This window comes from Psammomys obesus, unplaced genomic scaffold, assembly GCF_907164565.1.
Source record: "Psammomys obesus unplaced genomic scaffold, mPsaObe1.curated_primary_1811, whole genome shotgun sequence".
Lineage (NCBI taxonomy): Eukaryota > Metazoa > Chordata > Mammalia > Rodentia > Muridae > Psammomys > Psammomys obesus.
The window spans coordinates 1,929,903-1,945,639 of record NW_026586662.1 but is presented as its reverse complement, the minus strand read 5'-3'; the positions used below and the strand labels follow the sequence as shown (position 1 = coordinate 1,945,639).

The following is a 15,737-nucleotide window of genomic DNA, read 5'->3' as shown; positions in this document are numbered from 1 at the left end:
GTTTTTTCAAAATAGGGTTTCTCTGTGTAGACCTGGCTGTGCTGGACTTGCTTTGTAGACCAGGATGGCCTCAAACTCATGGAGATCTGCCTGCCTCTGCCTCTGCCTCCCGAGTACTAGGATTAAAGGTGTGCACCACCACTCCTGGCCTGATTTTGTTACTGTTATGAATTATAAATATTTTTGGAGATAGAGGGTTGTCAAAGGAGTCACAGACCACAGGTTGCGAGCCAATGTTCTAGAAGAACAGAATGGATCAAATTGATATATACTATAAAGTGTGAGTTATTGAATTCCTTACACAGTAGTCCATCATTGACTGACTGCATACACAAGAGGCTGAGAAAGTAGTAGCTGCTCATTTCAAAAAGCTGGAGCCTCTTGAGCATTCCCAACCTGACACTAAAGGCCTGGAAGATTTCTGGAGAGATACTGCTCTTCACTCCACATTGGAAGGCCAAAGATGGTTTCTGATGCCAGCGAAGGCTGGTAGTAGTAAGGACCATGGGGTAGGTACACTTAATAGCAAGAAGTGGGAGGAAAAAAACAAACAAGTAGCATTGCTTTTTCCTTAGACCTCTTTATATATGGACCGCCATCAGAAGGTGCCACCCACTCTGGTAGGTCTTCTCCCCACTGTTAATCCTTCCTGGAAATACCCTCACAGATCAATACAGAGTGATATTTTTTAGTTGATTCCAAATCAAATGAAGTTGGCAAGATTAATCATTGCAGTGAAAATGTAAACTCATATAATCATTATAAAAACAGAACTTAGATTCCTGAGGAAACTAAAAGTGTATACACCATCTGATCTAGTAACCCCATTTCTGGGACTATATCCAAGTAAAGGAAATCATTATGTTGAGGTTCTTGCACTTGAGTGTTTATTGAGGCATTATTTACATTAGCTAAATGTGGAATCAATCTAGGTGTTCATCATCTGAAATATAGATGAGAAAATGAACATTATTTAAACCTAAAAATGAAGTTCCTTTATTTGCTCTAACACAAAGGCCTGAAGAATAGTGCATCAACTAAAATAAATCAGGCACAGAAAGACAAAGTCGTACACTCTTGCTTCTATGAGGAAGTGAAATACTAACTTCATAGAAGTCAAGAAAAGCATAATGGTAAGAGGAGGAGTGGCTGGAAGGCATAGGGATACATATGGGTAGCAGCACTGCAGCACAGTTTTCGGAGCCATTGAGAACAATTAATTTTGTATTTCAAAATAGCTACTAGACAAGGTTTTGAGTGCTCCAGGCACAAAGAAATAATAAATGTCTGAGGGTGATTAAAAGCCTCAGTTGATGGGAGCATTTTATATGTTGCATACATACTAAAATACCACATTATGTAAATATGTATATTCATGCACATTTGCAAATAGAAGTATTTTAAAGTATAGTATGTTTCTTCTAACTAGTTCTATATCTGATTAATGTTAATATGTATTTGACTTCAGAGACTATCATAAATTATTTTCTTGTGCTCCATTTATATAATAATTGTGTTCAACAAAGATGACTCTAGTACGTTTTTAAGTAACTAGGTAAGCCATGTTTTCTTAGGTATTCCTAAAGGAGTCTTTGAGGGTTGGTTGGTTGGTTGGTTTGTTTGTAGAGCACTTGTGGTCATATAAATGTTGTCTGTATTTAAAGAGAATGTCTAGCTGAGCTAAGTGAAGAAGAGGAACGTGATGGTTGTTCTGCTGTTTGTTTGTATGTTTTGTTGTTGTTTTAACAGTTTTGCCCAAGAGAAAAAAAAAAACTGAAATGATTTGTGAACTGTGTTTTATTCAGTGAATCATTTATTCCAAATATTTGAAGATGTGCTGCTGGTCACTTATAAAGCTGCAGATGCAGAAATGAACTAGTCAGAAAAGTTTCCAGCCTCTTTCAAAAAGTGATGGACAGGAAAAGCAAACAGAACAATTTCAGATTATAAGCACTAGTCAAGGAATAATGTGACGGTGTAGGTAGAATGAAGAGTGTGAGCTTGGGGAAGGCGACTTACACTAATCACAAAGGTTTTGCAATGATTTCCTATGACTGGAAGAGCAGAAAAAAAAATTCACATAAGAAATTGGCCTAACTTCTAAGGGAGTAACAGGAACAAAATGCCTACGGTACAAAATATGCTATTTTGATGTACATAGTTAAGATATTATTCTTACGTCAGAGAAAAACCATTGGCAGATTTTCAGCAAAGAAACAACATGGCTACTCTGTGGAAGATGGAGCCTAGAGACTTGGGAACAGAAGTAGATACAATGCTCATCTCTAACTGTTTAGCTATAATAGAAGAGGAAAGTGGTAACTGTACATTGAGGCTGTATCTGTAAACAGACTGTTTAAAGCTGTGAGACTAGAAGAAATAACTTGGGGGAATAAGAGTTGTAAAGTGAGCCTTAAAGTACTTACACAGTTAATAAATAAAAGCAGTTTTACAAATTTACATTCCCACCAGCAATGGAGGAGTGTTCCCCTTTCTCCATATCCTCTCCAACATGTATTGTCACTTGAGTTTTTGATCTTAGCCATTCTGAAGGGTGTGGGATGGAATCTCAGAGTTGTTTTGATTTGCATTTCCCGGATGACTAAGGATATAGAGCATTACTTTAGTGTTTCTCTGTCATTCAGTATTCCTCTATTGAGAATTCTCTATTTAGCTCTGTACCCCATTTTTAATTGGATTATTTTGGTTTGTTGGTGTTTAACTTCTTGAGTTCTTTATATATTCTGGATATTAGCCCTCTGTCAGATGTAGGGTTGGTGAATATCTTTTCCCAGTTTGTAGGCTATCATTTTGTTCTGACAACAGTGTCCTTTGCTTTACAGAAGCTTTTCAGTTTCATGAAGTCCCATTTATTGATTATTGATCTTAGAGCCTGAGCTCTTGGTGTTCTGTTCAGGAAGTTGTCTCCTGTGCCACTGCATTCAAAAATGGCGCTTCCCCACTTTATCTTCTAACAGATTTAGTGTGTCTAGTTTTATGTTGAGGTCTTTGATCCACTTGGACTTTAGTTTTGTGCAGGGTGATAAATATGGTTCTATTTGTGTTTTTCTACATGTAGACCTCCAGTTAGACCAGCACTGTTTGTTGAAGATGCTGTCTTTTTTCCATTGTATGGTTTTGGCTTCTATGTCAGAAATCAGGTGTCCTTGGGTATTTGGGTTTATTCCTGGGTCTTCAATTCGAAGCCATTGATCCTCCATGTGTTTCTATGCCAGTAGAATCCATTTGTGGATTCCTGCTATGTTTGGTTTTCTATCATTTTTAAGTTATTAAAAAGCTTTTAAAATTTTTCTTTCATCATCTTCCAATTCTCTGGAGTGGCTAGTTTCATGAGTTTGTTAACTGTATAATTGGTTAAGTATTTACTGCCAAGTAAATATTGAAACTCGGAACTTTTAGCAATTACTAAATGATAAATTTTTATGGTTAGTCAAAAACATTTGGTAAGAACAACTAATTAATATAGAGCTTTTTTTCTCCTTTCATGGCCAAGAAGGGCATATTTCCTCATTTGCTTGGTATTTGTCAAAATTCATTTATATACTTGCACTGTGATAAAAACAGCCCTCAGATGACTCTTTAAAAAGAGTAATTGGGGATTTTCTGCTCTTGTAGATAGAGGGCCTGAGTTTGGTTCCTAGAAATATATTGAGTGGCTCACAGCCTGCTCCATCCCTGCTCCAGGGATCTGACACTGACCTCTAGCCTCTAAGAGTATCACATATATATGCTACACATACACAGATAAGCATGCACAGAGTAAATAATACATCTTTACAAGAAGTGAGTAATCAGCCTTCCTCTTTTCTTGTTTTGGCTTAGGAGAGGGCAGCCAGCACTAAACTGAACAAACCGTCTTTGTATGACTGTTAGGAATTCTACTTACTTTTTATAACCATTTAAATGAAACTTAAAAGTGTATGTGCTCTGATGGAGCACTTAGTTTCTAAAATTGTTTCTACCATGAAATAAAAAATAAATGTGTAGTACCTGTTTTCACAGAAAAATCTCTGGTTTTTATTCTTTGTATAAACAACTATATTGCTTCATTTTTCATTTTTTGAAAGAGAAATAATACCACTCTAATCATGTTTAATGCAATTCCACTCCAATTTGTCTGAATTGTCAGTCTAAAAGAACTAACTAAATTTTCAAATGGTGCTATAGATCAAATCAGAAAAACTACTGTTAATGACTTCTCAAAGATTTAGAGATTAGAATGTCATTTATGATTTGCCTGTTTCACTTTAAGAAAATAAATCAGAATTTTTTATTTCAACTTTCTAGGGCCTGAAGCTACAATGTTGTACACTGAGTAATTTATAGAGTAAAATTTTGTTCAGTGCAAGGTTATGATAGCTGGGAGGTCCAGAGTTAAGGCATCACATCTGATGAGGTCTCTCTTTCTGGTGGGAACTCATAGCAGAGTCCTGAGGCTGTACCTCACATGGGTTAAGGAAAACAAACTGATTCTTATAGCAGACCCAGTCTTGGGATAAACCAGTAAACCCATGAATATTTTTACTCATTAGTAATGGATTAATCCACAGATGAAGGCATAGCCACGGTGACCTAATGACCAGTGATCACACCTCTTAATACCTCCTATTAGGAATTAAATTTCAACATGATTTTGATGGCAGCATAGTAACAAGTTAAATGAAGTAGTTTATTCCATAGAAGACTGGGATTTAAAAAAATAAATAAACAGAAATCATTTGTGGAAGAGACAGAAGTGGTTATATGATGGTCAGTTTAGGGTGCATGGAAGTGTTCTGTACCTTAGTTGTGGATCTTGTTAGTGATCTTACTTCTAAGTATGGCTGCACCCATTACTCAAATCATCAACAGATGTGTTAAGTGCAGTCATTTTCTATTCCAAGGGAGCAATTCCCGGAGCCTCAGGCCTACTCATACCAAACCTGCAACGACTCAAGCTCCTTTTGAATGACTGTGTTATATGTATAAATAGCCTAAACACATCTTCCTATACATGTTTAATCACTTCAAGGTACTTAAAATTATTACTATGATGTAAATACTGTTAGAATAATTATTATACTATATCAGTTAGTGGTTGATGACATAAAAAAAAAGTCCAGAGAGGACTAATGGTATAGTTTGGTGGTAGAGTGCATATTAGTATTAAAGAGATCTGGGTTCAATTCCCAGGACACCCCACCCACACCCTGTGCCAAAAAAAAAGGGGGGTGGAGGAAGAAAAGAAAGAGTACAGGTGTATTATTTTCTGTTCTGAATGTTTCCATCAGGTCATTGCTTGAATCCATTGATATGAAACTCAAAGAGCTTGACTAGTAAAGTCACAAACAAGCATATTTTAAAAAGGGCTACATTTTAATTTGTGTTCACAAAACCATTTATGATAAGAGAGTGAGTTTCATACTTTGTTGCCAACAACTCATAGTTACAACCAATGCTTAATTATAATGTATTTGCCCATAATTAGCATATTCCCTAGTATTGTGTTGATTTAATAGGAAGTGATGGAAGGAATAACTGGATTGTTTTTAGCATTTTCTATCACAAGCATTAGGATTGCTATAATATATGTAAGGAATTACATGACACACAATAAGTCTGGTACAAGAAGGTTTATTTGGGAGGAAGGGGAGAGGGTTAGAGCCTAAGTGAGCCATGAGAGTAGAGAGAAAAAGAGACAGAAATACCGAAGAGACAGATCAAGAGAAACAGATAAGAGACAGAACCAGACTGAGATTAAGAGAGTGTGCAGTGACTGGTGGGTCCTTTTTACTGGCTGCTGCCACTTTAGATATTGCCAGGCCCGTGAAGGGCCAGCTAAATCTCACCAACATTCCTCACTCTTTAAATTTTTAATTATATATATATATATATATATATATATATATATATATATATATATATAATTATATATATATTAATTACAGTTTATTTACTTTGTATACCAGCTGTAGCCCTCTCTCTAATTCCTTCCCAACCCCACCTTCCCTCCCTCATCTCCTCCCATGTCCCTCTCCAAGTTCACTGATAGGGGAGGTCCTCCTCCCCTTCCATCTGACCCTAGCTTATCAGGTCTCATCAGGACTTTCTGCATTGTCTTCCTCTGTGGCCTGATAAGGTTGCTTCCCCCTCAGGGGGAGGTGATCCAAGAGCCAGCAACTGAGTTCATGTCAGAGACAGTCCCTGTTCCCCTTACTAGGGTACCTACTTGGATACTGAGCTGCCATGGGCTACATCTGTGCAGGAGTTCTAGGTTATCTCCATGCATGGTCCTTGGTTGGAGTATCAGTCTCAGAAAAGACCCCTGTGCTCAGATTTCTTGGTTCTGTTGCTCTCCTTGTGGAGCTTCTGTCCCCTCCAGGTCTTTCTATCTTCCCCTTATTTCACAAGATTCTCTGCACTCTGCCCAAAGTTTGGCTATGAGCCTCAGCATCTGCTTTGATACACTTTTTATTTAATTAAAAATAAGGAGCAGGCAGGAATGAGAATGCTGTGTTCAAAATGACCACTTAGTAGGATGTGTATTGATAACTGGTATGTGAAATAAATAACTTGAAATTAAGCAAAACAAAACAAAACAAAAAACCTGCTTCCTCCTGACTCGAGGGATAGGGCATCTTTGGGGATCCTAAGCAAATGGGGCCCTGGCACAGTCCTGGGAGAGCTAGCTGTTTACTGCTGCCCAGGATCTTTGAGAACATCTGCATCTAGGAAGGAAAATACAGGTCCAGCTGACTAAATCTGCAAGGTCAGACTGGAGCACCTATGGATAGCTGCCTTGGATGTGGGAAAGCACCTGGACTTGACAGGATACTGGATGTGTATACATATATTTGGGCAGAAGACAGTTAAGTAGGTTAGGGAGAAATTTCTTCTTTAGGTTAACATTTGAAACTTTTGGACCCATGGTTTTGGTAGTTGGGGGAGGGGAGTCCCAAAATTAAGGAAAGGGGGAGAAATCCCACCCTCTGAAATAGGCAAGAGTTGGGAAAATTTAGACTGCTGATTGGTAGTACTTATATGGAGTCCATCTGACCTCGTAGCTTATAAGAATTTTTTTTATCCAGCACACACCTAAAGCGCACCTGGCAGGTGAAGCTGTCAGAGGTTGCTAGGGCCCTGAAGGGCTCCTGAAGGCAGGTCAGTTGGACCGCCTGTATGCTAACACTAATAGCTTTAATATATGATTTATTTAGTTTTGACAAGCTTTGAACTAGGTCATATCTCTCTTTATAGATGTGGAAACTCAGACTTGAGAAAACTAAATGCTTGGTTCAAGTCATTCATCTGGTAAGGAACTTTAAATTTTGTACTCAGAATATCTTGACTAATATGTTCTGAGATTCTACTTTTATTGCATTCTTATGCTCTGAATTTTTATAAAATGTCCTTTTATTGAATACTTCTTGGGTTGCTTGTAGTTCTTTGTTTGGCAGAGTCTTGCTCACTGGGTAGCCTTGGCTGGCCTAAAACTCACTGTGTAGACCAGGCTGGCCTTAAACTCAATGAGATCCACCTGCTGGGATTAAAGGCATTCCTACCATGCCTGGCTCTTGTATTAAATGTTTGGTTTAATGTTTTGGTTTGTTTCTGTCTGCCACAGCCTTTCTTGGGAAAAGGCATACTTCTTTATAAATAACTGTGTGCACATGTCTGTGGTAGGAGTGATCAGATCATGTCATATCTAGAGTTACAGCCAGTTGTGAGCATCCTGAGGTAGGTGCTGGCAGCTGAACTCGGGTCCTCTTCAAGGGCAGCAAGTGCTCTTAACTGCTGAGTCTTTTCTGCTTTCATTCCTTCCGACCTTTATTCTATGAATGTCTCTATCAGTTAATAAATGCTTTATTAATTATTCAGAATCATTGGCTTTCCTTTAGAATGACACTTTTTTTATCAAAAGTACAGTTTTGTGTATGTTAATAGTCAAATTTTAGAAAATGTTAGAATAGATTAAATATGATTTCAAAGTTCATATCATCATCTGGCTCATGACAGGCGTTTTTTTGCTCACATTAAAAAGCAATCTTATGAGAACTCTGAAAGCAAATTCTTATGAAATCAGAATATTTTATTTGATATTTTATAAGCAAAACTGTAAAATATTTCATTATGAAAGATAGACTACACACACACAAACACATACACACACACACACACACACACCCCAATAAATAAATAAATAAATAAATCCAAAAATAAGAGTTAGAGCTTGGGATTGAAAATGATTTCTAATGGCTTTTATTTCGATTTGGTTTTTGTATCAGAAAAGTCATTATTTCTCAACATTGTCCTTTTTAAAATTTTTACTGTTTGTTGTTTTTGTTTTGTTGTTAAGAACTTGCCAAGGAGTCAAGACTGGCTGATCAGTGAGCCCCAGGGATTAATCTCTCTCTGTTCTCAGCGTTAGAATAACAAACACATACCACCAAGCTTTTTAAATTTTAAAATTATGTATTGGTATGTGAATGATATATGGGTGTATATGGGTATGTGAAGGTTGACAGTGAGATGTCTTCCTCACTTGTTTCTCTACTTAATTTTTGAGACAAGCTTTCTCATTGAACCTGGAGCTATAATGGCTAGCCAAAAAACCCACAGGATCTGCCTGTGTCCACCTTTATACAGCACTGGAGTCATAGACACATTCCACTGTGACCAGTTTTTACCTAATCCTGAGGTTCCAAACTCAGGTTTGTTAATTGCATAGCAAGAACTTTATTCCTAAGCCACCTCTCCAGCCCATTGGCTGGCTTTTGACATAGGTTCTGGGAATCTACATCTTCCTAGCCCCTAGAATTTTTTTTTTTTTTTTTTTGTTCTTAACATAATTCAATGTTACAGGGAGGCAAACACATGTTAATTACAAGCTCCACAAATTTAGCTGGTCATTCATTAGTTTTTTGTTTTGTTTTGGTTGGTTGGTTGGTTGGTTGGTTTGTTATTTTGTCCTCATTTCCCCACCCCACCCCCTCTAGACAGGGTTTCTCTGTGTAGCCCTGGCTGTCCTGGACTCACTTTGTAGACTAAGCTGGCCTTGAACTCACAGAGATCCGCCTGCCTCTGCCTCCCTGTGCCCGGCTGATCAGCTTTTTTCTGACACAAAAGTTTTCTGAAGAACAAATCAATTGAGGTATTATTGTTTAAAAATTATATTATTCCTCTGTGTATTGATAAGTGACACCTATTTTCATGAGTGGGGATTGCTACTGAATTGCTTCTCAGGTTAACTTTTTTAGGTACCCTGAGCACTGATCGTGTATCTTCAATGAATGTGTTCTGTCTTAAGCAGGAAATCTTGCTAAGGAAAGAAATTGTCTCTATCAGCAAAACTTATGCATGTACTTTATTTACTCCACTGACTGCTAATACAGCACATTATTAGATTTACTTATTCAAATTTATTATAGTACATGCATATGCCTTTAAAGAGCTGATGCTTTCTCATTCTGTTCACTTGAAAACAAAACTTGAAATGTTTTAATTATGTTCATTCAATGAATATCCTCATCATTTTTAGAGGTTTTGTTGTCCAAAGTTATGGCTTTGTTTTCATGTGTCCTGCTTTTTATTTTTTTCATCTAAAACATATTGTTTTGTATATGCTTATGGTGTTTTTTTTGTTTTGTTTTGTTTTGTTTTTAATATTAGAGGAAACATACCTGTAATGTCAGGTGCTTGGGAAAAATGAGGCAGGAGGGTCACAAGTCTGAGTCCAGTCTGGGCAGCATAGCAAGGCCCTGTCTCAGTGTAAAATTTAGAAGGGCTGAGGATGCATCTCAGTGTTAAAATGTTACAGGGAAGGCTTTAGGCTCTGTCCATACTGAGAGGGGAGAAACCGTAGATTGTCAACAAAACATCTTGCATAGAATTTCGCTAATGTCTGCCTTTAACTAGTAAACTACCTTGGTATGAATCTCAGTGAGTCCCATTATTACAGTTTTGTATTGTGTATCTGCATATTTTCTTTGTAAATATGTCTGCTTACATACTTTGTCTCTTTTAAGACTTGTTTTCTTTTAGTGAAAGGGAATTTTTTATATACCAGTTCAAGTACTTGATTAGATATATTGAAAATAGATGTTCCCCCACTCTTTTAGTTCTCTTTTCACTTTCTTGATGGTATGTATGTCTTGCAGCACAAAATTTTAAATATCGATACAGTGGATTTCTTTTTCCCTTTGGTTACTTTTTTATATTATTTCTTAAAAGACTGTTTATCTCTAGGACCTGAAAATTTACTCCTATATTTTTCTCTAAGAATTTCATAATTCTGCACATTGTGATTTTTTTTAAGTAAATTTTTGTACAAGTTTGAAAAAGGAGTCAACTTCAGTTTTGTAAGTGTATCTGTTATCTTGAAAAGAAGATTATTGAAAAAAATATTTTTACTCCATCAAATTGTCTTGGGAGCCCCTAATGCCTATTCTTAGACTTTCTTAGAGGCCCAGAATTCAGCTGGTATGGAATGATGCAGACAGAAGTTAAGGCAAAAATGTAAAAGTGGAAGAGACCTCACACTCACCTCCGTTAAGTCTTACTATTTATTGTGATGTAACAACCCCCAAGCTCAGTGGTGTGGGGAGAACCCTGTTGCACATCTGAGTGAATTTGCATAGTACAGATTTGGGAATTTCTTGTAGAGTGACATCAGAGTGTCAGTTCAGTCTGCATTGAAATCCAGACTTAGCTGATGATAGAGGATCTTTTTAAAATTACTCACTTTCATGGCTGTGACACAAAGCCTCAGTTCTTCATTATAGGTTCAACTCCAGAAAGCTTCTTGAGGTGTCTTCCTCACATGGTAGCTGGCTTGTACCAGAAATAAGTTATCTAAGAGTCTTAAGCTGAAGTGCCTTTGTTACCTATTGGCTCCTGCCATTATCTCATCTGCTTTATTGTTATCACTAAGTCCGTGTCTAAACCAGAGGACTGGAGGACGAGGCATACTTGAGAAAGGAAGATCATGGAATTTGTGGCTGGATTGAAACTGTCATATATTCTTGTCCATTATACCCAAAGTCAGCTTCAATTCCAAATAGCTGATGGTCCTTCATTCTAGATGATCACTATTAATTAATACATTGGATCTTTAAAGTAGACATTTTTCTCTCTCTTTCTCTGTATATCTTTGATGTGTTCATTTTAACTATAATTTTTATAAATTTTGCTATCAAAATAGAAAAGGATGTATATCTGAAATGTTTCATCAACAAATATGGCAGAAATAACATGAAGTAATCAGAACTTTTCTTTTTATATGCCTAAATAAGTTTAAATACCAGTTTTCACTTTGACTGTTAATATCACCCTGTACCCTAGCTGGCTGGAATTTGGAGTGCTTCTGTTAAAGAAACTGTAAAATTAATGAGACTCTATGAACCCACTTTCATACTTTACTGTGTAACTTTGCTTCCTCTGAAATCTCTTGTAGGGAATGACTTTGCATAACTTTGGAACTGGTCTCTAGTGGGACACAGTGGGAGGATGAACACAGAAGAGCTGGAGTTATTGAGTGACTCCAAATACAGAAACTATGTAGCTGCAATTGACAAAGCACTAAAGAATTTTGAATACTCCAGTGAGTGGGCAGATTTAATATCAGCACTTGGAAAACTCAACAAGGTATGCCTTTCTTATCCATTTAGTAAAAGGAGTAAAAATCAGAAATCGGTTTATACCTATTTATACAAGATTTAGCTAACTGTAACCAAACCTCAGCGTTCATAAATGGCATTTTACCTCATGAGTTCATGCCTATGTAGTTAGGCATAGTACTAACACTTTAGTCATTCTCTCAAAGAAACGATACTACTTAAAAGATACAATTAGTAGTAGCATAAGACAGAGAACAACCATGTATGTTATTGTGAGTTTAAGTTTTTGTAATTGATGTCAGATAAGATTCTGGAGTTTCTGGCCCCAAAATAAAAAAATAATGACTGCAGCATCCTTTCCTAATGGTGTAAATGCAGCAACAATAAACATTTTATAACTAGGTAAGCTTACTTACAAATCAGTACTGTTCACAAAGACAGTTTTAAATATAGTCCCTAGGCCTTAGAACTTTACTTGAAATGAGTCTTCTTCTTAATGTAGGTCTGGTTTTAGCCAAGTTCCTGTAGAAAGGTTACCGATCAACTCTTGGCTTCCTGTTTTGACCCAATTTTGTTTTAATTTCAGTCACACTTTTCTTCCTTCACACAGTTGTATGATTGTTGGTCTTAGTGATTGGGGATGCTTCTAAATATTGAAAAGGCTGAGTGACAAAGAATACTTTTACAATAACTGTTTTAAATTCAAATAGCTTCACATGCATTTATTAGAAAAGAAATCTTAACATAGATGGCCAGGATAATAGATTGCAAGATCTGAGCATCATCATAATATAAGAAAGAAAAGCTTTCATTTCCACTAAGGGTTTACCTTAAAATGGAATAATAATAACAAGCACCTGGTTGCACATTTACTCCCACCATCTACCAAGTGAGCTTTGAAAACTTCATCTCTTTATAACATCTTGTAATTGCTCCATAGTATGGTTCTGCTTTCAGGAACTTAGGTTCTTTGTCTTGCTGAAAGATTGCTAAAAGTCCCATTTTTCAGGCCTCTTAGAAACTATTCAAAAGAAATTCTTTGAATTATGGACATAGTTACACTAATTAAGACCATAATTAGCTTTTATACTTTAATTAGTATTTATGAAAACACTTTACTATATCCAAATAACAAAAAGTAATGTACTAAGATTACAGATGAAACGAATATAAAACATGTTGGGACAAGCCAAGGATATTTATAAGTGTGTATGTGTGTGTACACTCAGACACACACACAGAGATAGACATGAATATACATACATATATATATATTATATACATTTGTTTATGTAGTCAAAACATATATTTCAGTATAAATTTAATGACTGGCAACTCTAGTGCTGACTTTTCTATTATATTTCCTTTGACTGTCAGTTTCTATATATAACCCCCCAACCAGAGGAGCAACCATGATTTTCTGTCTCATGACAGATAGTAAGGATTTGTAAAAATCTGTGCCTTTATTTTCTACTCATTTTGTACAAACTATTCATTCCTTAAAAGACTATTTTTGTTGCCATATAATGGGTGTATTTCTTAACAGTATAATACTTTTAGTTTCTTCTATTTTAATTATATATTAAGTATATAATTATATATTGTCTATAAGTATATACTGATAAAGTTTCAAAAATTTTCTGTGGTATTTTTATAAGAAAACAGTAATAAAATGAGGCATTTTTCTCAGTTGCACTAAAATTATTTTCTTCAAGGTTTTACAAAATAATGCCAAGTACCAGGTGGTACCCAAAAAACTGACCATAGGCAAACGCCTAGCTCAATGTCTTCATCCAGCATTGCCGGGTGGAGTGCATCGGAAGGCACTTGAAACATACGAAATCATCTTCAAAATCATCGGACCTAAGCGACTTGCCAAAGACCTTTTTTTATATAGGTAAGAGTAATTTTATTACTCCTGTACAATATAAATACGCATTTCTAGGTAGGTATGGTGGTACATGCCTTTAGTTCCAACCCCTGGGAGGGTAGAGGCAGAGAGAGCTCTTATGTGTTCAAAGCCAACCTGGTCTACATAGCGAGTTTTCGACCAACCAAGGCTGCATAATAAGACCTTGTCTCCAAATATGTATTTATATATATGTCTGAACTATTTAACCTTTGTAAAATAAAATTAAATATTTGAAAATTGTTTCTTTCTATATGTGTTAAATATTTGAATTAAATAATTTAGAAAAAAGAGAAATATTTTTAAGTTGTGTTTTATTCTTAGATGTTATTTATAAAGTTGTCTTTCAAAATTGTTAGGCAATAATTAGGCATTTTAATTTTTTTTTTGTTTGTTTTTTGTTTTTCAAGACAGGGTTTCTCTGTGTATAGTTTTGGCTGTCTTGAACTCACTCTGCAGACCAGGCTGGCTTCAAATTCACAGAGATCCACCTGCTTCTGCTTCCCTAGTGCTAGGATTAAAAGCGTGCAGCTCCACTGCCCAGCTGGCATTCTGCCTTTTTAAGGTTGGCAGCTACTCCTCAGAAAATAAAATACCTTGGTTTTCAGTAGCTTTAACATCATTAACCATTCTTTGACTATCTTTCCCTTTGACTTCTATGCAATAGCATTTTCTTTAATCTTTTTCATTGTCTTTTACCACCCTTTCCTCTTCCACCCTAACTCAATATCTGCCATGTCTTAGGGATCCCTTGGTTCTGGGCCTTCTTATGGTCTCATTGAATAAGCATATCCCCTAGTTAACTTCTTTAGCTTACCATGTGTATATAAAGTGTATAATGTGAAGATATATGGTACATATGCTAATGAAGCAGACTCACATATTCCCTCATCACACAGTTCTCCGGACCTTTCTTGCTGACTTGTGTCTTTTGAGTTGCATCTCCGTATTTCCTAGCACACCTGATAACCATGGTTTGTTTATTTTGACTCCAAATTGATGCCTCAAGTATTGACCCTAGCTTTAGACTCCTGGCTTAGTCATCCCATATGTGGTTAATTTGTGGGGGCGGGGGGGGGAGGCTTTTTTATTCACCCACTCTAGCTCCCAAATAAAAGACTTATTAGATTTTTTAAAGATTTATTTATTTTATGTATATGAGTGTTCTATCTGCATTTACACTTGCCAGAAGAGGGAATCAGTTCACATTATAGATGGTTGTGAGCTACCATGTGATCGCCGAGAATTGAACTCATGACCTTTGGAAGAGCAGACAGTGCTCTTAACCGCTGAGCCATCTCTCCAGCCCCGACTTATTACATTTATTAATAATATTTAGGCTCAATAACTGGGCAGATATTCTTTAATATTAATCCTCTAAGCTAGTCTGGCTACTTCCCAGCCACACACCCCAAAATATACTTGCCATACATTCTGTCTAGGCTGTTTTTGGCCCGTCAGGTCAATTCCTCATGGCAACATCCTCTCTCTATCCCTTCTTCCTTTCTTGTCTTCCACCTCCTGGTCTCTGCCTGAGATCCCAAGCCCAAGAATGGAAATTCCACATACCTCTCGTCTGCCCAGCCATAGGCTGTCCAGCTTTTTTATTAACCAATCAGAGATAATTGGGGAGGTAAGTTTGCACAACATTGATCAGAGTACATGGCAATGCACTCATCTAGATTGCAACCAGATCTCAGGGCCCAGAATTCAGCATTTGTATACATAGAACATCAGACTAACCCTAACATCTATGTCTATCTTTAAATTCACTGCACTCTACCTATTTAAAATAAATCTACCCTTCCCATAAGCTCTTTGTACATTGTACTAAAGATCTGTAAAAGGTGTCACCATCAGTCCCTTTGCACAAGCATGAAATGTGAGTTGTACATCTTGTTGCACATCTGCATATATTCTCCTACTTCCTGTGCAGTCTCCTTGGAAGTTCTATCTCACAGTGATTAAGAGTGGGGGCATGAAATGAATTGTATGGTCACAGACCTTTTTTTTTCCTTTGTGCCCTCATCTACAAAATGGAAATGATACTACAAGTCTCAGAGGGTTGTTAATATACAGAAAGTACTTATTACAGTGGGCCTAGAAATCTACGTATTGCTCCCTGATGTGTTTCTGTGCACCGGTCTACCTCACTGGCATCTGCCAGTCCAAGTGAGCATCAGCTTTATTCTGGGCTTTGTCACTGCTCTAAT

At 36.7% G+C, this 15,737-nt stretch overlaps 1 protein-coding gene across 4 annotated transcripts in view; it reads left to right on the top strand.

Annotated features, from left to right (window-relative positions):
• Window positions 1-15,737, top strand: part of Dop1a (DOP1 leucine zipper like protein A) — a 106,383-nt gene that overhangs the window by 17,496 nt on the left and 73,150 nt on the right. For 3 of the 4 annotated variants that reach the window (XM_055602489.1, XM_055602488.1, XM_055602486.1), the window contains exons 2-3: window positions 11,453-11,643; window positions 13,331-13,512. In XM_055602489.1, coding sequence (XP_055458464.1) covers window positions 11,506-11,643; window positions 13,331-13,512 — 320 coding nt within the window. In that variant the 5' untranslated portion in view covers window positions 11,453-11,505. Of the gene's footprint in view, window positions 1-7,257; window positions 7,312-11,452; window positions 11,644-13,330; window positions 13,513-15,737 lie in introns of all 4 variants that reach the window. The other variant, XM_055602487.1, reaches the window with a different exon arrangement.